General features: G+C 39.6%; 1 protein-coding gene across 10 annotated transcripts in view; it reads right to left on the reverse strand.

Annotated features, from left to right (window-relative positions):
• Positions 1-2450: 2450 nt before the first annotated feature.
• The window catches only part of LOC137106243 (receptor-type tyrosine-protein phosphatase epsilon-like), a 51129-nt gene continuing 32721 nt past the window's right edge, over positions 2451-20858 (reverse strand). For 2 of the 10 annotated variants that reach the window (XM_067489419.1, XM_067489414.1), the window contains 20 exons: positions 15313-15390; positions 14638-14731; positions 14098-14171; positions 13280-13324; positions 12296-12432; positions 11464-11554; positions 10778-10854; positions 10452-10488; positions 10253-10350; positions 9738-9857; positions 9348-9511; positions 8918-9053; positions 8610-8759; positions 7559-7652; positions 7378-7454; positions 7127-7261; positions 6141-6266; positions 4539-4690; positions 4289-4424; positions 2451-4125 (listed from right to left, as the gene is read on the reverse strand). In XM_067489419.1, coding sequence (XP_067345520.1) covers positions 4051-4125; positions 4289-4424; positions 4539-4690; positions 6141-6266; positions 7127-7261; positions 7378-7454; positions 7559-7652; positions 8610-8759; positions 8918-9053; positions 9348-9511; positions 9738-9857; positions 10253-10350; positions 10452-10488; positions 10778-10854; positions 11464-11554; positions 12296-12432; positions 13280-13324; positions 14098-14171; positions 14638-14731; positions 15313-15385 — 2091 coding nt within the window. In that variant the 5' untranslated portion in view covers positions 15386-15390 and the 3' untranslated portion in view covers positions 2451-4050. Of the gene's footprint in view, positions 4126-4288; positions 4425-4538; positions 4691-6140; positions 6267-7126; positions 7262-7377; positions 7455-7558; positions 7653-8609; positions 8760-8917; positions 9054-9347; positions 9512-9737; positions 9858-10252; positions 10351-10451; positions 10489-10777; positions 10855-11463; positions 11555-12295; positions 12433-13279; positions 13325-14097; positions 14172-14299; positions 14458-14637; positions 14735-15312; positions 15391-17165; positions 17266-20858 lie in introns of those variants that run through there. The other 8 variants (XM_067489417.1, XM_067489412.1, XM_067489420.1 and 5 more) reach the window with 7 other exon arrangements.

Raw genomic sequence — 20858 nt, forward strand, 5'->3', positions numbered from 1 at the left:
AAAGAGGAACTTTTACTAACTGACTTATAGAAATCCAGCATTAGGTGGAAAGTATTCGTATAACAGTTTAAGAAGAAGTTAGGTTCTGGGAATTAGGGCAGCTAGAACTAAATGTTCATTGTTTTGTGACTATAATTGGAATCAGTGTCATGGTGATGTCATGTTGGAGGGGTAATATTATTTATGATTTATAGAATAGTTTTAGCATTTCATAACAAAAGCTCTCACTCTTTGTTGGTATTACACAATTTGACAATTTCCGAGTTGGATTTTTAAAATCTTTATTCAACAGACTTTTGTGTAGACTGAAGCATACTGCCCCCTGTTGGATTTTACTTGGAAGAAGTCCAAGTCCTCTATATCCCAAATAATGTCACATTGACTGTGCAACTCTGGCCAACTGCTTATTGTCGATGTAATTTTGTGTGTTCAAGTAGAAGATGGTCACAAAAGTGTGGGAAATGGTTTGTAGTGGTTTTTCAGTGTTGAAAACGAGTGTTTGAACCTTTTTTTTAGTAGGCATGTTCTAAATTAACTTAGGGTTTTTGTGTTTGTTGTATGATGATCAGTTGTGTTTTTTCGTTGTGATACACATTTCGGTCTTTGGCCTATTTTAGACCAATTTGTTATTTGTAGGAATTTCCCATTACCGTTACCAGTATCAGGTCTGGTACTGCCCTTGTGTACTCGTAAACTCATACCACACCTGATACCATATTAATCACTGCAGGTAGGAAGGAAAATATCTGACTTGGAGCTGTTTTAAGATGCCTGACTTCTTCAGAAGTAAAGCCAACTGCAACAGTCATTTTCTAGATTCTGGAGAGCACTCGTCCACCAATCCAACCGTTGTTGGTTCGATCTCGGGCTTATCCGGTCACATGTAAAAGCATCCTTGATCGAGACACTGAACCCGAACCCTATCCCCAACAGTTCACTTTGTTTTACAAAGTTAATTTACCTCCATATTTTTCTGTTGAAAGTCTGTCTTATCTCAGTGTCTCCATCTAGAATCTCACCTCAAATCTGTGCTTTGTCTTTTTTTTTGTATGTTCTTTTACGCAAAAGTTGACTTGTTGATTTGCCCGCAGCTGTGCTCCCTTCAGAGACTACAAATCTGAGACAATTGGTGGAAACAGGTTTTAAGTGGGGACCAGCTAGTCTCTAGGTGTGTCCCAACTATTTGGACCTGAGGCATCTGCCAGTGTTCTCATAAGCTTAACTGCATAGGGAAATTAACATTTTACCGTCCAGCAACTCATAGAAGCAACACTGTTTAGTGCTAGTGTCAGTATTCGATATCTGAAGTACTTTAAACTACTTGCTGTCAGTCTGGAAAAAAGTTGCCAGCTAGAGTTTTAATGTAAAGTTAATTGCATTAATGCATTAATTGCATGTCGCCCACAAAGTTGAAATAAATTGAAACATTCAACTGCTTCAGAAAGTATTCAGATGCTATTACTATTTGCAAACTTTATTGTACTGTTGGAACAGACAGAGCTTCAGGATACACAAAGCACTAGGAACATAACATTTAGTCTTCCCAGGACATCAACTCCCTCCATAATTCAAATTAATTAGGTCATTTAATCAGCAGGGTCACATTCCAAGATGGTTATGTCCAAATTCTTTGATGATTCAAACCTGGGCTCTGATTTACAATGCAATATCTCAGACTCCCACAAAAGTGTCAGAAAACAGCAGAGTAGAGCTCATGTGGGATTAGACAAGGCTCAGCTCAGGCTACCACACCACCTATAAGAGAAAATTATTGTCTGATTTAAATAGTTGCAGACCCCTGCATCTTGGAATGCATTTGTATGTGTCATTTTAATCTTTCATGATGGGTTATAGAAATATCTAAGAATTCTTTTACGAATCCCCATCCAGGGCAACAGTCTTGTTCAACATTCCGTTTGCAAACTTGCTAAACATAATAAATTTGCCTTTTTAAAAGCAGAACTTATGTGAAACAAACTTGAGTTTCTTGGATGACCATTAACAAGGCTCCACTCTGTTCAACAGCTCATTGACTTGAAAAGCAAGCCCCTTTGTCAACCAGCACCACCAGTCACCACACAGGTGCAGGCCTCTTATCAGCTCACCAACATGCTGCACCATCTAAAGACATGTAAGTAAATATACCCAGAGGCTAAGAATAGGTATCACTTTTTACAGCACCGGAAATAGATTTCTGTAAGAAGGCCATAAGACGACTCAGAATTATAATTGGTGCTTGGAGTACAAAGTACTAAATTAAAGTTAAAGTTTTTAATAAGTTTATAAAGAGGTTTTAAAATAGATGGGCTTTCTTTTTTTTTTTTTTAAATGGCAATTTTGCAAAAAGTGAAGGTCACTGAAAGCACAGTATGATGTGTTGTGCAGTGTGGCACCAATAGATGTTTTCATGCAAAGGCATCTAAAGAAAATGTTCAATGACCGTCCCAGAGAATTTTCTGATGAATTTAATATTGCAACTTGCATTTCAAAGACACTGAGATTCCAAAAAAAGGATAGACCATCCACAGAGAAAACAAAAGAGAAGAAGTGCAGTCTAAACAGACCTGCTATAGTCTTGAGAGAAAGAAAAGCAGAAGTAGTAGTTGTTGTCTCTTTTTTTGTGTCGCCCACAAATAGCACACATAACAACCAATCACTTAGAGGCTCTTTGCTGCTCAGGTACTTTCACAATGTTAGCACTTTGAAATGTTGTATTCACATACAGCAACAAAAATATTACACATTTCATTGCACTGGCATTTCATTTCACTGGCAGACATCTGGGACAGATTATTCAAAATGTCTGGTTAAATGTAAAAAGTACCAGTGGGATGGGTCTCAGAAAACTCACATTCAGAAGTTTTCCAAAAGTTGAAACTACCAATATATAATTGGTCAATTGAGACATTGGTTTCACATTTTGACCCATTTATTCTAAAACATCTAAGTGACAACACTGATTGTATGAGACTTTTTGTTGCTGTAGCATTAAGCAGGCACTGAAGCACCACATTTGTGTACTGTGGTTTCTGCCAGCACAGACCTCACGTAACGTTAGCTCTTTGTAGCACTGGCTTGTTCTGACTTTACTGCATTTAGTGACCAGACATACATTTTTCTAGGATCACCTGTTGATGCTCAAATTAGGTTTGTTCTACTTTTCCGTGTCTTAAAAGGTACATATGGCACTGATTTGTGAAAAATTTCTTATACAAGTAAAGCAATAAAATACTCTTGAAAACTGCAGGTTGTTTGCAAAAGGTGGAACTATGTGCTTTTTAATGTGCAGTCATTTTAGCAAAATACTTTATGCTTTCTACAGACGAAAGGCAGACTGTAGTAATGTTACACTGGTGTTAAGTGCAGTTGCATACCTCTTTTTGAGGTACAAAACCCGTTAATCATCTCTCACAACCCTGTGATAAATCCATCAACCTTGCTTAAGTATATTTTGGAAATGGACGCCTTATCATCACCTTAGCTTTCATTGCATAAGTGTACGTCCTCTGCATATCAGCTGAAGTAATTCATTCTGTCCTTATTTCGACTGGAAAGCGTATCACATTCATGATGGGGATATAGCTTGAGGGCAATGAAAAAGATCAACTCTAATGTCTGTCATCAATAAATGAGGATGTAGGCTTACATTTAAAAATAAACAAACAAATATTGTAACATTCCTGCCACACTCAACATTGGAATGTCATCGTCAATACATAAATACATTTACAATAACTACAACTTTTAAAAACATTTGCGTGGTCAATCCAAAATAACATTTTAAAATACAATATTATACAGTCAAACTGAAACATAAGACCAAAATTGAAAGTCTTTCATGACAAAATTATCATACATAATGTTAAATATACATTAATAATCTTTTTTCATTTACAGTTTTCAGTCACCAACATACAGTATATTACAGCGAGGATGAAGTTAATGGTACGACAAGTGCATAGCAAAATAGAAGATCATTTGACCAAGTTAAAGAACCCAAACTGGCTTTAGAAAACAACATTTAAAAACCACTGTTTAAGGCAAATCTCATCATTTAAAATTGGCATAGTCTGAGAAAATGTCGACGAAGTCTTGTACCACCCTGTAGCAGAAGTCATATTGTTCCTGTGGAAAAACAGAAAAATGCTGGTATACTCAAAATCAGTACTGGTTTCATGCTAGAATGGGCACAGAATAGATATATCTATCTATATATTGAGATGGAGAGAGGGGTAGATGGAGGGGGAGATATTTTTAATACATGTTATAGGATTGTGCTGATACTTACCACAGTTTGGACCATATGAGGCCTCTGCATGCGTAAACTCTTCACAGTTTGGAACACGTCCAGTAGGCCTTCTGCCTTGACTCGCTCCAAAATATTGCTGAGTGCAATGAACGTACCTGTTCGCCCTGCACCAGCACTACAGCACACACAGAAACTCACATTAACTGAAGCACGAACAATTGCTTGCAAATACAAAATGTTGTTTTTAATTTGCCTACATTTGCGCCCAAAAGAGTGCTTTGGACGCTACCTGCAGTGTACGACAATGGGATGGTTCCCAGACTGCTGCTGCTGCCTCTGCACTGAGGCGATGATGTCGATCATGCCTTTTCCCTCTGCTGGGATACCAATCTCTGGCCAACCGTGGAAATGAAAGTGCCTGATCACTCTCGTCTGCTTCTCCTTTGAGAGGAAGTGCACACACAGTAGAGATCATAATTACTTTCTAATATGATTTATTAGCAGCATAAGGGCCGGTGCAATGTCAGTGTAGGTTAAGTGTGCAGTGAATTAAAGTGTGCTGCTTCAAGAGGCAGGAAGGTACTACTCCGCTTCAAAGAGGTGATGGGTTCCAATTTAATTAATATGTGCTGGGAGACTCTTAACCCATCCTACCCACCACATCAACTCTGGCAGCCAAGTGTTTTATGTGCTCAGTTTGATTCTGTTTAGCTTATTAAGACAGATTCAAAAATACGTTTTTTATTATTCAAGTATTTACACATTAACTGTTTATTTTAGGTTTTTGTTTTGCTTGCACGATTTACGATTCAGGGTTTTGCCAGATTGATTCACCTGATATCAAAGCTTCTATTCAAACTACACATTATTCAGGGTGTTTTTTTTGCTGTGATGGAAATAACCAAACATTTACTGAAGTTTTGCAGTTAACTACAGTTTTTAAAGTAGTTCATTGTTTCAGGAATATATTGTACTATTTGTTTAGTTTTTCCAATGCAGACTCAACTTCACCTTTAGAACTGCAGCAGCACTAGTAAGGTAATTCATCAATAGTTGGCAGTGGAATTATCAGCTTACGTGCTCTGAAATTGGCTCCTAACACCAGCACTGATAACGTGGTTAATGTTACCGGTCTCCAGTAACTTTCTATTGCCGCCTTACAGGAATAAAAAGTCGCTTTAAAGTTGATGCTGCTGCATGTTTTTGTTTCATCATGAATCTCTTCATTGTTTTAGTCCAAAATACCTCCAGCTAACTAGCACTGCTAACACCCTGTGGGCCAGCCACTAATGCATTTTTTTTCTACAGGACAGCAGTTTTGAAATTTTGATAGCAACAGAAGGTGCATCGCTCTCACACACACTCTTAATTCTTGACCTATTTCTCCATAATTTGCTTAGAATCTGTTGTTTTTCGATGTGGCCTGACTCGTGGATTGTTGTGACAAGTGCTTTTTTGAGTTACTGTTGCTTTCCTATCAGCTTGAAACAGTTTGGCCATTCTCCTCTGACCTTGCATCAACAAGGCATGTATCGTGCCACTCACTAATTTTTCATTTATTTTTTCCACTTTTTCATACTATTCTGTTAACCATAGAGATGGTTGTGTGTGAAAATCCCAGAAGATCAGCAGTTGCTAAAATTCCCAGCTGCTTAAATCACCTTTCTTCCTCATTTTGATGCCTTGTTCAGCAGATTGTTTAGACCATGTCTACATGCCTAAATGTACTGAGTTGCTTCCATGTGACTGGCCAATTTAAGTATTTGCAATTGGCAGGAGGAGGTGTACCTAATAAAATGACTGGTGGATGTATATGATGCCTGCCATGCAAAGGTAATGTGGCATCACTCTCCTTAACAGCTGTGTAAAGGGGCATCATTAAATTGCTTACCGGGGTAAAGGTGAGTACCAAATCTCGTAGACTGAAGGTGTCACACAAAGTGTCTCCCTTCAGCTCTACTGTGTAATTGCCGTACGTGGCCGAGTCCTCTGTTGGCCAATATTGGCAGCATTTGTCCTGGAAAGGCAAATAAACAGACAAGTGTTTGTATAAAACTGCAACTTTAATATATGGAATTTAATGTAACAGAATACATGCGCGTGAATGAGAGGGACCCAAGTGGAACATCGAGGTTACACAGGTGAAGGAGGTGCAGGACTTGGGGTCAACAGTTTAAATCAATAGAGAGTGTGGAAAAGAGGTGAAGAGCCGAGTGAAAGCAGGTTGGAACGGGTGGAGAAAAGTGTCAGGTGTGTTGTGTTATCAGCAAGAATGAAAGGAAAGGTGTTCAAGACGGTGGTGAGACCAGAGATGTTGTTCTGCTTAGGGACAGTGATACTGAAGAGCTTAAGATGTTGAGGTTCTCGTTGAAAGAGACAAGGCTGGACAGGATCAGGAATGAGGACATGAGAGGGACAACTCATGTAAGATGTGTTGGAGATAGAGTCAGAGAGGTCAGATTGAGTTGGTTTGGACATGTTCAGAGGAGAAACTGTGGATATATCGGTAGAAGGATGCTGAGGTTGGAGCTGCCAAGCAGGAGGTCTAGAGGAAGCCCAAAGAGGAGATTTATGGATGTAGTGAGAGAGGACATGAAGTTAGTTGGTGTGAGAGAAGAGGATGCAGAGGACAGAGTTAGATGGAGGCACATGATTCGCTGTGGTGACCCCTGGAAGGGAACAGCCGAAAGGAGAAAAAGAATGACTGACTGTATTTTTTAGGTGTTTTGGCTTATAAATGTATAATATAAATAATTGCAAAAACATGACTTGATGAAAGACCAGTTTAAGACAGAGGCATTAAAATGATGGTATGTGTTGCAGTTATTTAACCCATCAAGTATAGCTTGTGTGCAGTCAAGAGCTATTACAGCTTACCTGCTCCCTCTCCTGGAGCTCAGTGAGCATGACAATGGAGTGACACTTCCATTCCCACACCATTCTCCAGAAATCCTCCAATGTGTGAGGCAGAGGGCCCTGGGTGGCAATGTAGTAGTCCTTTTGTCTGTAGCCCTGGGTCAAAGCAAAAACAAAAAATACTGTAGTTATAGGCATTTCTGCTAATGAATCTTTAATATTGCAGATTTAAATGCAGAAAAAGGATGTTTTAGTAAATAAAACCTGCTTACATCTATAAAAGATGCATTGACATAATCAGTGTATTCCTGGCCTCTTCTCATGGAGAGAATAACTCTGTTGAAATCATCTGAAATTAAAATAGAACAGGAAACTCTTCAGAACCAAGCATCCTGATATAATAATTATTGGATGCTGCAAGGTGCAAAAACAAAAAAGCAGTAGTAGTCTTACATGGAATAATTTGCAGGACTCTGTTCTTCTTCATGTTTGCAGGAAGGTTCCCAGTTCTCATGTTCTCCTTCATTATTCGCATGTTGGTCAGTTTCTGGACAGATGGCAAGTTAAAATGTAACAAAGCAACCAAGTGTTAATTGTCCTTTTGGACAACCTTTTGGTTTAAGGGGTATTTCTTTCCCCAAAACAAAGTTTCTGTATTGATCTGTAGTTCATTATTTTCAGATGATAGCATTTGTTAATGCAGCTGTTCAGATCTAAGCAGACATCAACAACAGTTGGGTGCAAAGGTTTGCATCCCCTTATTTTAAAAGAGTAAAACAAAACGCGTTTTTGTTTTTTTCTCAATATAATGAATGCATATTCCCTTAATTCCTTTATGTCCCTTCTATTTAATTAATTTATCATTGGGGATTCAAATCTAACCCTAACATCATCAATATTAACAAAATGGTCAATTATTGTATAAAGAAGTTACAGTAAAATAATTCTATCAATGCAAAAGGTTGTATCTCCTTTTATTTAAAAGAAATGTACCTAATTTCTGATGAACAAGCACTTGTACTAACTAAATGTGCATTAAATATTATGTCGATGAAAAAAAGGGGACACAAGCTTTTGCACCCAGCTGTATATACCGGGATCATAAATAAAGTTGTCTTTATCTGCATATTTCAGAACTATTATAATTACTCTGCCTGTTGGGGTTTGTGGAAAGCAACTCCTGTTTTATCTATACATACCATCAACCTGCTCAACAAAATACCAAAAGTAAGAAGAAAACTGCATTGGCCACTTAACTTTGTTGAAGGCTGTTTCAATCATCATAGAAATCAATGCAAAATTGGCTGTTAAATAACTATTTCTTCATGATTTTAAAATTTCACAGCATTTCATACATTCTGTTTTATACCCACTCAGAAAAGATTTCGTTTTAATTACTGTGAAGGGAGCACAGTTTTCAGAAAGAAAGAAAAACCAAAACAACTCTTGCATTTGGTTTTTAAGTTGCATCAAACTAAATGTAGCCGGCTTGATGAGGTCCTACCTTAAACTCTTCCTCCAGGCCGACCCGATCACCGGTTGCAAAGGTATTGTGCAGTTTGTGCAGATGCCCTTCCAGAGATGATACATCCAGCTCTGTGTCTCCATAGAGGTAGTATTCAAGCAGCGCCTGGTAGATGAATGAGTACTGCATCTGGGGTAAGAAGCCACACAAAAGATGAACACACACACACAATGCATCTGAACCTTTGAAGATGATTGAAGGAAGCTTAATTGACTTGTGACATTATCGGCATGTTTCATTTTAACTGTCATGTGTAAGTGTGATGTTATATATCCAAAATGACTCACATCTGTCTGAATGAGCTGTGAGCGCTGTTCTCGTATCTTAGAGACAAAGCCAAACACGTCAACTTTCTGCTCTGCGTGCATCGTGTCTATCATGGCATCTATTACGATGAAGGTTCCTGTCCTCCCTACGCCAGCGCTGTCAGGACACAAAGCACACCACAGACTCCATCAACCACAATCCTCAGCGGACACTTGCATGTTAATGGAGAGCAGATGGGAAACAAAGGGTCATCTTTGCTTGTGGACACATGTACTAATATAGTCACTCAGTATTTCCTGCAGACAGTTTGTTTGCCTGCAGTCACAAGGAGGATATTTAAGCCTAAATATATTTCTCTATAGAAACCGAATTAATAATTAAACAATTTTAAAATGTGTGGATACAAGTGAACAAGCTGATTAACAATATGTTCCATTAACATTCTGGTACCTGCAGTGAACCACAATAGGCCCAGAAAAGGGTGGATTCACGGTCTTGACCTTTTTGAGGAACTTGAGCATGCCGATGGGGGAGAAGGGAACTCCAAAATCAGGCCAGCTGGTAAAGTGAAGCTGGGTCACCAGTCGGGGAGTTTTGGCGGCATCGCTGGACTGCTACGTGCAGACACAGAGGAGAACAGTTGTTAATGATGACAGATGCAGTCTGGCCCCTGTGCATTGTCTTGTAAAGCTTGGTTGCAACAGTAACTAGTCTACGTGGTAACATTGACTCATCTGGATACATTATCTGTTCCACAAAGTCATTCAGAATTTCAAAGAGTGTAGAAATCTTCTAGTTCATTACTACAAGTTCACAAACCACACTATCTTTAAAACTTACATATTGTACACAGAACTTGCGTATGGTGTAGTCGACCAGGACAGTGAAGTCTTCTACTGCCACCCTCACGTTCCCATAGGTCCAACAGCCTTGATCTGGCCAGTACTGGCAACACTTGTCCTGTGGTGACATGAGGATTCAGTACATTACAAATGTGTTCAAGGACTTCGAGAGACAAAATAGCTCACGTGCAATGATACTGATCATTCTCCTTCTTGGAGCTCTGGGTCATTGAAGTTACAGCAGAAAAAACGTCAGTGAAGTGAAATGACATACTTTACACTGAATTCCACGGTAGCACATTTGTCCATAAAGAGGGGAATTCCACTCAAACACACTTATTTTCAATTCTTTTTGTGATTCTGTTATTTAATCTCTACAAAGACATTACACTTCTCACTTCCCCACTTGACAGGAATGTCAGAGCAGACACTCATAACTGCATCAAAGTTGTGGCCACTTCAGCAGGATAGGTGAGACAAATTTAAGACATAAACAGACAGAAAATCACTCACTTCTTTCCTTTCTTTCAGATTTGTCAGCATGACAACAGTTGCTACTTTTTGCTCCCATATCATCCTCCAGAAGTCTGCTAATGTGTCTTCTTTTGGGCCTTGAGAGAAAAATTATGTAAACATTCTCATTTATTTGCACATAAATAAAACAATTGCGTAAACAACTTTGTCTTTTTTTATTACTGACTGAGTGACTTACCTTGTGCTGCTATAAACTTGTTCTTTTCAGTGTAACCCTGTTAGGGGGGGGGGAGAAAAAAAAGTTTGAATATTAATATAAAGCTCTAGAACATCCATTAAGTTCTTTAAGTGCTTTAGTGGTAGAGTCTGGAATAGACTTTGAGTCTAACTTTTTCACCAACTGATTAAAATGCTCCAAATAATGGAAAACACTGAAAAAAACATTCCTTGCCATAGAGACATTATTTCTCCTAAATGCAGACGGTGTGGCTGTTTTATAAATGAACGAACAATGGTCATTAGATTGATGACAAAAAAAAAAAAACAACTTTAAACATAACTTACATCAATATAAGAAGCATTCACATAGTCTGAACAGGGTTGTCCATCCAGCTGAGTCAATACCACTCTGGAATGATCATCTGATGGAGAAAATACAGTCGCCGGGTTTAGAAGGCACATTAAATCACTGTTTGACAGTTGGGAAACAGCAGGTCAGTTTCACAGACATGTCTGCACGGTAAATTAAGCTGCAGCCAGCATCCAGCTAGTCTGTCCAATTAAACTAAATCAGGGATCTGTAACTTCCTGGAGTCTCTGTGTACGTGCATGTGGTCATGAAATAAAGGCCAACAGTCATTTCTGCACTTCATTTTGGAGATAGAATAACCATCAAAGATGCAGTGAATTAATTAGTGGTTCTGTCAGGCTTTTCTTTAGCCCAGTGTCTTCAAGCTAAGCAAAGCTGCACATCACCACGTAACCACGTTTCCTGTACTTTCAGCATCGATCATCTACCTCTCAGTGAGAACAGCGGCAGCATAGAGGAAGAAGGCATAGGGAAACCCTGAATGCTGACTTGTAATTATTGTGAATGAATGCATGACTTGTTTGGTAGAATCAGTTGTATCTGAACAGTTTGAAAAGATTCAGAGATACAGTACAAAGGAGCGTGGACACACACAAGAAACTGAGCGCTCTGTATGAGACAAATGAAAACCTAGTTCCTGCAGAACAGAAACCACACTCACAGGGAAGGATGTTGGGGTATCGGTTCTTCTCCTTGTTGGCATCCTTGTTGGCCTCTTCGTACGTCCCCTGGGCATTACCCCCTGGCAGGGACTGCAAAGTAAAATGCATGCGTTTACCATAACCCTGCTTTTCAGCTGTTTCCAACTTTTGCATTGTGTTAGGATTATGATCAGCCTCAGTATAGGCACTTCCTCTGCTATCTATGATAAACACTGCTCAATTATAAGCAGAGAACCTTAACTTCCTTTACCTCTGCTTGATAATCTGAATAATTTATACCCTTACGTGCTGAATGAAAACCTAATCATACGTTTTTTGTTTTTTTTTTTCCCCCTCAGATCCTTAATCATGGTCAAAAATAGGCACAGGGATATTTGTCATGTGTGGGTGTGTATGTGTACTCTATGTGTCATAGACAATGTGACACAACTATCTATAAGTAGCTTTCTTTAAATAAATATATTTACACATAGGTCATAGTTTCATTTATCTCTCTTTTGAGAAGCGAAAACCCTTCAACAGTTTTAGGTTGTTTCTAGTGTAGGGCAAAACTGACCTTTTTAAAAGAAGACATCATTGTAAAATATCGGCTCTTAATGTTTCGCATATATAAAGTTAACTAATAATAACAACAATGAACAGAGTCCAGATTAAAGCCCTCATAAAACTCCACACATCTGCTACCCAGAACTCACTAAACCAATGTTTGAGTAATCCCTTAAATTATGGGGTACAACATGTAAACAACCCAATGTCTACTTTAAACTGAGGTCCCTGATGTTAACATCATTTTCAAGACTGGAAGGATGGAGAACAAAGGAAGGCGCTTACATTGTACTCCTCCCTGAAGAGTTTGCCATCGTCAGCTGAGCGGAGCCTGTACTCCTCCTCGAGGTGGTCTACGGGGATGGGTAAATAGGGCTTGGAGGCTGAGGGGGATTTGGGCAAAAGCACCACAGTTTGTTGCTCTGTGTGGTGGGGGGGAAAAAAAGACTGGGGTTATCATCCCTGCTAGACTGATCATATAATTCCAGTAATTCATAACGTTGCGATCTTAAAGAATTATTCAACCAATCCCCCGTGAATTCTGTGTAGCCTTACAATTTAAAACATCATAAAAACATTACATGCAAAAAAAAATTGTAATTATAAAAGCTGCCGCAAAGTCAGGCATTTTATGTCGTAGCAAGCAAAAAAACAAACAAACAAACAAACAAAAAAAGGCCACAGAATCCGGGAGGGACTGAGTAATATTATTCTATTTGTTTTGTACTAGGAAACTACTGATTGAAATCATCTTATATTTTTACAACTCCTCTAGTCAATTAAATATTTGTCATGATGTTTTGCCGTCCTAAGTGGCCGGTCCAGAAAAAACGATAATGAGACGGGATTAGTTTTAATTTTTTACTTTCCATGTACAGCACCCCCTGAACGCTGCACCCTCTGCTCGGGAATCACTGAATCAGACAATCAGCTTTTAAAACTCACCATAAAAAAAAACTTGTAATATGAAAAACAGTTATTATTAAACTGATTCCAAATCTTTTGACATGGTATATATTTGCTAGTACAATTACAAAAATAAATAAAAAGGAGTGTGGGTATTTAGTGATTAAGCATCTGAGGTTAGTGAACCAAAGGATCCCAGGGAAAAGCCACTTACAGCACCCTGTAGGTGAGATGTTTTCTTTTCCAACCACAACCTCTCAAGCACCCGACTAAGTATGTTGTTAGAGATCACAATTGCAGGTTGAAAAGTAGTGGATAGTGTTAGTAACAAAAGTTCTGATACCGCCACCAAGTATAGCTGACCTGTTGGTAAAGTGGTGAATAAAGACTCAGTACTGTATCCAAACTCTAAAACACAACACATACCAAATCACATAAAGCACAAACAGAGTCAGAGACCCAAATTATACGGTCATCAAAAATATCAATTTTGTGATCCATTAAACAAATGTCGCTTTAACCATAGAGGGCACTTTCATTTTAATAACTTGTTTTTATGAGATCTATTCCTAGTTTAACTTTATTATGGCAAGAATGAAATATTTAAAATTTTCATTGGACTGATTTAACATAAATTGATTAAAATCGTAATGGACTCTAATGCTGTAACAGCATGTGTGTCATGCACAGTCACAGGGATCCGGGATGTTTGTTGGGTGTGCTGTGCTGTTTTAACCTATGATAATCCAACTACTTCGTAAAGAATGTCATCTTCGTAAAGAGGAAGGTGTGTCGTTACCTGGAGAGTCCAACAGATGCAAGAGTTTTACACTCGTTAGCTGAAAGCTGAGTGACAGCTTCTCTGTTCTTTGAACCCACCGTGATGTATAATAAATATGCAGGCAGTGTTAAAAAGCTATAAAAATTGGTGGGAACACATCATATAGTTCTTCACATTAACCACAGGAAGTCTAACAACCACACAGCGATGGTGGGGCAGCCTGCACCTACAGTTACAAACATCAAGCTGAATCTTTCTGGTACTGCGCCCACCATTTTACTTTACTTTTCTTTTTCTGGCCTCGTGTTTGTCTAATTTGTTGTGCTTCTTTTAACTGCCAGCCTGTTGCTCCACAAACAACCACCTGTTTTGCTGTTTAAAAAGAAAAAAAAAAAGTTACCTTGTTCCTCCATGATGCCATTCGGTATCTTCTTGTCAACTGTTGTGACAACTGGTTTTTTCTGGCCTTTTAACCTACCAGGAAAAAATACAATAAGTTGAGATAATAAATAATTCAAATATTGGGGTCAGAGGATATCCTGGTAAAATAACTTTCTCTCAAAAGATCTAGGTTGTATTGAAGAAAAATCTATACATCCTACCATCGGAAGCTTGAGAAGCCACTCTTTCTCATTAGCTGATGTCTTGGTTTGACCGCACTTTAGTCCAAATGTAGTAAATAAGGTATTTGTACTTGTCTGTTGTCTGCTAACGTTCACCGTCTTAGCCTGTTCTCTTCTCACTAAGCATGAGAGGGAGTCAGCTAGCAGCACTTCCTATCTGGGCTCCACCTCAGTGACTAAAAGAGGAAGTGTCACCCTGAGCTCTGCCCACAACCTGGCTCACAGCCAGTCAGTGACGACCAAGCAAGGGTGGGGGGTGGGGGAGGTGGTTGAGTTGAGCTGAAGCGCGTGAATCTATGCATTGTGTGAGTATTTACCTGAGGAAGTACCAGGCTAGCAGTGCTATGATGAGCAGCAGAAGGGACAGGACCAACACGGTAGGAATAATGTGGTGGCTTTGGGATGCAACGTCTTCTGAGAAAGGAGAAGCAGAGCAAGGGGTCAAAAGGGGCAACATCAACAAAGCAGCAGGATGAGAAGGAATTTTCAAGTGCATATATTGGACGGCACGAGTTCTTGGCTCCATGAGTATGTTTGGGCTTGCATGTGTACATTGCATGAACACACCTCCCATGTTCTATTTTGGCAAGCAGCCTGATGTAATAAGTGGCTTAAGCTGTATTTTAATCAACAGAGATAAGTATCAACCCGTTTCATCCTGTCAGTATGTCTAATAGAAAATAAGAGGCTGTAAGAACGGACACCCAGCTAAGAGTCACAGTGTCACAGGCAGCTATTACGTGTGTTTATAAAGACCCCAAATAAGCTGTAAATTACTGTCCAGGGCTGCTGAAGTTTACTCAGAACGAGTAATAACAAGCTTGTAGAAAAGGCTATTATCAAGCAGATGCATACGCTGCAAAAGATACATAATAATCATATCTTACAGAGAAGTAATGGCTGTAGTAAGTAGGGGTGGGATTACGTTGCTATCGCAAACCGTCCTGTGTTATTCAGGCTCACATGTCAAGTTGCCCTGTTATTGTCCTTACCTCGTGTGTTGTTTCCATTGCCAGTGGAATTAGACGTTGTTGTGGTTGCCACCAAAAACAGAAGTGGGACCATTGTGACTGCAGAAAAACATAATCAAGACGGATATTCAATTTAGTGTCAGGCATGTCTGCAAAATTACTATTCATGAGAACAACGTTGGCTGGATAATAGCACTATTCAGGGAACACAAACGTGTGACAGATCTAAGGCATATTTCTTTAGTTGTGACTGCTGCTTTCAGGAATGTGCTCATCTGTGCAAAGTTCATGGAGACACAATGGAACAACACACTCATATCCTGCTCATTCATTAGTCCTGTCATAAAGCTCACGATACAATTCCTGACATGTCCACATGGAGGCACAGTACTCCTATATTTGAACGACAAGGCTGCACATAATAATAACATCCTCTCTCACTAACCCATTATGAAAAAAAGTATTATCCAGGTACAAGACAAATACATTTTGAAATTAAAATGTAAAAAAATGCTATCATAGTGTGGGTTCTATTTCTGCTTATTTGTGTCTTTAAGTCATCATTACAACCATCTAAACTGAATGCAATAATAAAAAACACTTGAGAATCTGCCAATTCCTTATTAGAGCTAATAAGTGCCGTTTTTATGCTTCTATGGGCTGATTTTTTTCCAGCATAACAAGATGTGGGTCTGAATGTCCTGTACCTTAGAAGTCAACAATCCCACATGCAACCTCCGCCTCAGCAAATGGCCTATTCTCACAGTAGTCTACGAAGAAGTGTTTAATCCGAGCTGAGAAGGATGCATCAGATCATGGCAAGTAAACTGAGAGACCAACACCTCAATCACAATCATGTTCTGCTCTTTGCCACTTCCACCCGTCCACCCCTCCTCTTTGACAAGGATGTGCAGATGGCACACGTGCAAACACAGCACCAGGAGCTCCACCCATGCAGAGGCCATACATACAGTGGCATCCAGGGTGGGTCTCAGCTGAATGACTTATTGCATTTATATTGTCCTTGCAGAAAAAATGCAGAGGAGGCAGGATACACAAGCATCTCTGATCTATGCCTGGATTCGCACTTTCCTTTATCAAACTACCTTTAACTTTCAAAATCTAATAAGCCTTGAGATGTTTGACATTTCTAAGGTGTTTTCTACTTATTATTTTCCCTAAACGTTGTTACATCACCAAAGCCTGACTGCACAGAGAACCCTTCTCACCCCACAATGAACCAAAGCAGAGTGTTCTTTGTTTCTTCAAGGCTGCAGGTGTGTGTGAGAGACTTTGCAGCTGCAGTGAAAAGAGAGCCCAGGCCAAGTGCCTAGTCAATAAAGACACTGTGTGTTGAATCCCCTGCGCTGTGCCGCAGTGTCCTGTAATGTGTCCAGGCAGGACACCCGAGGAATGTGGAGGCAGCCGAGCAGAGATACTGACTGCAGCGGGGAAAATGGGAGCAGAAGGTCCAGGTCAATAATATTTCCTGGGGCAATTAATAAACCTTGACATATCAAGACCTTGCTCCATGGGGAAGACTCATGAGAGAATTCTAATGAGAGAGGCAAGGAGGAGCTCCCTTCCCCTTCTTTCCCCCCACTCTTTAAGTCTCTCTCCGCAAATGTCACAAGATGAGGGGGAGGATATTGAGCTGAGTTAGTCTGTATCTCCTTAGGGTAGGACTCTGTGTATATGACCTAAACTTTTTGTGATGTGACTTTCCACTACACAAGCTGCACTGGATGTTATGCATGCTCCGTCTGTTTGTGTGTGTGTGTGTGTGTGTTTGTGTGTGTGTGTGTTGGCTCAATAGGGACAGCCAGCAGCTAGCCCATGGCAGTGTCTTGTGGTAAAATGTTGTTGCTTCTTGCCAGCGTCTCCCTAGTTCCTGGCGTCCTCTTTCCTCCATCACGTCACGAGATGTCACCCTGTCGAGTTTTAGCCTCCAACCTGTGAATGGCTCAACTGCTCCTGGGGGAACAAAAGCCGTTTATCCTTTAGCTCTTCCCATCTTGTCACTGCAGTGGTATCCAGCCTGACCTCTTCAGCATCTCCTTTCCCCTGTCTTTCTTGGGAAATCTCCTAACTATAAATAACACTGCTTCTTATTCTTTTTGGTATCCAACCTCTATCCATTTCTCATCACTCAGCATAAACTACCCAAAACCACAAGCCTCAAATTAGACTATTTGTGTTTGTCATCGTTTATGTGGGGGTCAGACCCTGGGCAAACGGCTATCATCACATTGTGTTTGCTCTCATCTGTGTATTGTCCTTTCTCCATTTAGCAGTCCACAGTTAGTCACCAACCATCACCCATAATTAAAATAGGTCATGGGAGATGTCAGCTAAGGGGAAGTTCTGAGGCGTCCTTATTTTCTGATAGGAGACATTTGCTATGGCCTTGGGGAAGGGTATTGTCTTGGCCTGCCTGTTATGTCAGTGGTATGTGTGTCCTGAGTTAGCTCTGTCTCATGGTGGGTCAGTGTATTGGGACATAGAGTGAAAGGCCTCAGCTGTTTTGACAGTAACCGAGCTCCATGGCGATGAAAACAATCACAGCAGAGAATGAGGATTATTTCCACCTCGGGGGCAGTCGTAGCTTATTTGGTAGATCGACTGCCCACCTCTAGCATCTCTGTTTGTATGTTATTGTGGACAGAATCACCAGTGTATGTTCTCTATGTGGATTTGGTCACTTGTCAGCCTACTGCCTGAATTAGCTGGCTACTTACGCCATGGACCTCCATTGTTGTATGCAAACAGTCATTTAGGAATAAAGAAATGTCTTCCAGTGGAGTCTATGGCATAAACCGACAAGCTAATCCATGCTGCTGGCTAAATTACCCGAGCAGAGAAAATTCAGTGCTGGTTTTAGCATCTGAATGGTGATTTTTTTTCTTTTAAACCATGAATTTAGAAATAAGACAAAATTATCCTTTAATGTAATTCCAATAAAAGACATCAAATAAAGTCTAGCAACTTAAAGTTGCCCAAACATACAAATTGTAAGTGTTTTGTGTCTAAAATGTACAGAATATCTTTCCTTTCATTTTTCCTTTCTGAAATTGATTCACTGTAAATTTGGGTGATTTGTCAACTTGCATGACCAAGTCTCATGTCAGATGCATCTGAACAAAATTATGGACAGAACAGGGATCCAATTTAGTAACTCGTCATTTACTCTGGAGTAAATTATGAAGCTGCTTAGAGACAGATGACAGAAAGTAAGCAGGCAAAGCGATGGGGAGTGATTTGCCACAAAGGTTCATTGTGACCCGTGGTAGAAAGCAATGCAACAATGTCTAAAATGTTGGGGCACAACAACATTTTTATGAAAATATAAGCAAGTGTGTAAATGTATAACTACGCTGATCCAATCAGTGTAATTGTATCAGTGTAATTATTTTATACGTTGCTTTAGATAAGTTTGTAGTAATGTTATAAAACTGCTTTAAAAGATTTCACACAGGCCTGTTTCTACCTATACAGTGTATATGACAACAGCCCAGTAAACATGTTCAATAAGACCTTCAGCACCTGGTGTGCGCTGTGATTCACAGCTCTGTCTCAAGTAATTACAACCTGCCAGGTCTGAATACCTGGATACCTCACAGCATGCAAACAACAAAGGGGAACACACACACACACACACACAAATGGATATTAGTATGTCACTTCACACACCAGGCCACTAGAAGGCCTTTTGTCCTCCTTTGCCCCTCCATCCAAACATGGCACTGGAAATTGACTCATGTGGAATCATGTAGTTTATTTTCCCAAACCAAAAATCTGCTAGATGTTTTTCCTTGACAGTGTTTTGTAATGGAGGATGAGCTATTTCTCTCCGTGGACTCGTGTTTTCCTCTTATTGGGCTTTTCTTCTCTGTCATTCTTTCTGTCTCCGTTTAAATAGTGACAATGATACCCCTCCAGCTCCCCACCATTGTCTTACTAATTAGTCCCAGTTACTTAACTATCCGAAAGGACAAGCCTGTTACAACTGGATGATAAGACAGAGAAAATGACTGGGTTTGCCTTTGACAGGAAGCACAGTCCCAAGCATAGTTGCTGTTCCAGAGACAGACTACTGTCAGCTCCACTGAATGTGGTTTCTCTGGGCACACAGTCTCTCTGTCTCTTCAAATACATCAGCTGGAGAATTCAGAAAATGGGTGGTGGGTGTATGGGCGGTGTGACAGGGTGAGCAGGCAGTAGGTACATTGTGTGCTCTGAGCAAAAAACTGCCAGAGTGTTTACCCTTTAGGCCACAGTGAAAAAAGCACAGAGGTGCCCAAGAGAAAAAACAAGCAGTAACTTAAAGGATTCAGTGCATTTTCTCAAAACTGATGTTTGTAATGTATAATACAAGTGCATATAGGTTACTAGGCTGTAAAGGTCCAAAACACAACAACAAAACCTCACCACATCTACGAATTACAAAACTGTTTCCTCACGACTGATGATGTTACTGTTGACCAAAGCAGTGAATGCCCTCAGATACAGACCACTACCTTACATTATGCAAAAACCAATTCACAAATACATATTTTAAGACACAAATAACAGACTAGGAGATTTAGAATCAAACAGGTGAAGTACAAAGAGAACTGCAGCAGTTAATGGACAAACACCCATAAGTGGGTTAGTGCCGAGGCATAAATCATGGTAAATTCTTCATTTGCAAGGTTAAAAGCGCACGTGTGTGTGGATGCACTGTTTGGGAGAGATGTTCTATAATTATCTCAATCAGAGAACACTAGCTACAGTAGTTCGTTTTCCAACTGTAAAGTGTTGGTATTGCTTTTATATACATCTAAAATTATATAAATATAAATAATTGTAAGCCTGTTATAATTCCATTAAATAGAATTATTACTGCAGTAATACTAAATACTAAATACTAAAAAAATACTAAAACCTAACAAAACAACTGTCACTTCTATTGTCTTACTTTCTCTCATGCATTTCTAGTTGTGCCATCAGTGTTGAACAGAAAATAGGACTCCAGTCAGCAGGGCCATTGCCTACCACTTCTTTAGTTTGGGTATACTTAAACTATATGTACTTAATTCAAAATGTGATCAAATGACTTCCTCGTTGTTAGCCTCTTGTGGTGCTGCCACAGGAAGACCTTTGAGCAAAACAGAGAAGTCTTATTTATAGAGATGAGCTGCGAGAGCTGAGTGATAGTGTGATGTTAAGCCAAACGGAGGATAAATGCTGTTTGTTTCTGTGTCTACGGGAACAGAAGTAAAGCTGTTGTTATTTTTTGTTACTATGGGGGTAAAGGTGTAGAAATAAAATTGACAAGTGTGAAATAAAGGTTGAGGAAGGCTTCATAAGTGTGGCTATGGTCTTTTTGTTGCATAATATTACAGTATGACTGTTTTCTAATCATATTCTGGGTTTGAGTGTCTAATATAAACAGACCTCATGAACCCATGTTAACATTTACACGCGTTTGTAACAGCTTTAAGCAGAAGTTCCACTGTATTTGAGTAGGTCGTCCTCATCACTGCATCTCCCTCTCTGCTGTTTCTGCCTTTGGGGAGCTGCCGTGT

Source organism: Channa argus, chromosome 20 (assembly GCF_033026475.1).
Source record: "Channa argus isolate prfri chromosome 20, Channa argus male v1.0, whole genome shotgun sequence".
In the NCBI taxonomy this organism is placed as follows: domain Eukaryota; kingdom Metazoa; phylum Chordata; class Actinopteri; order Anabantiformes; family Channidae; genus Channa; species Channa argus.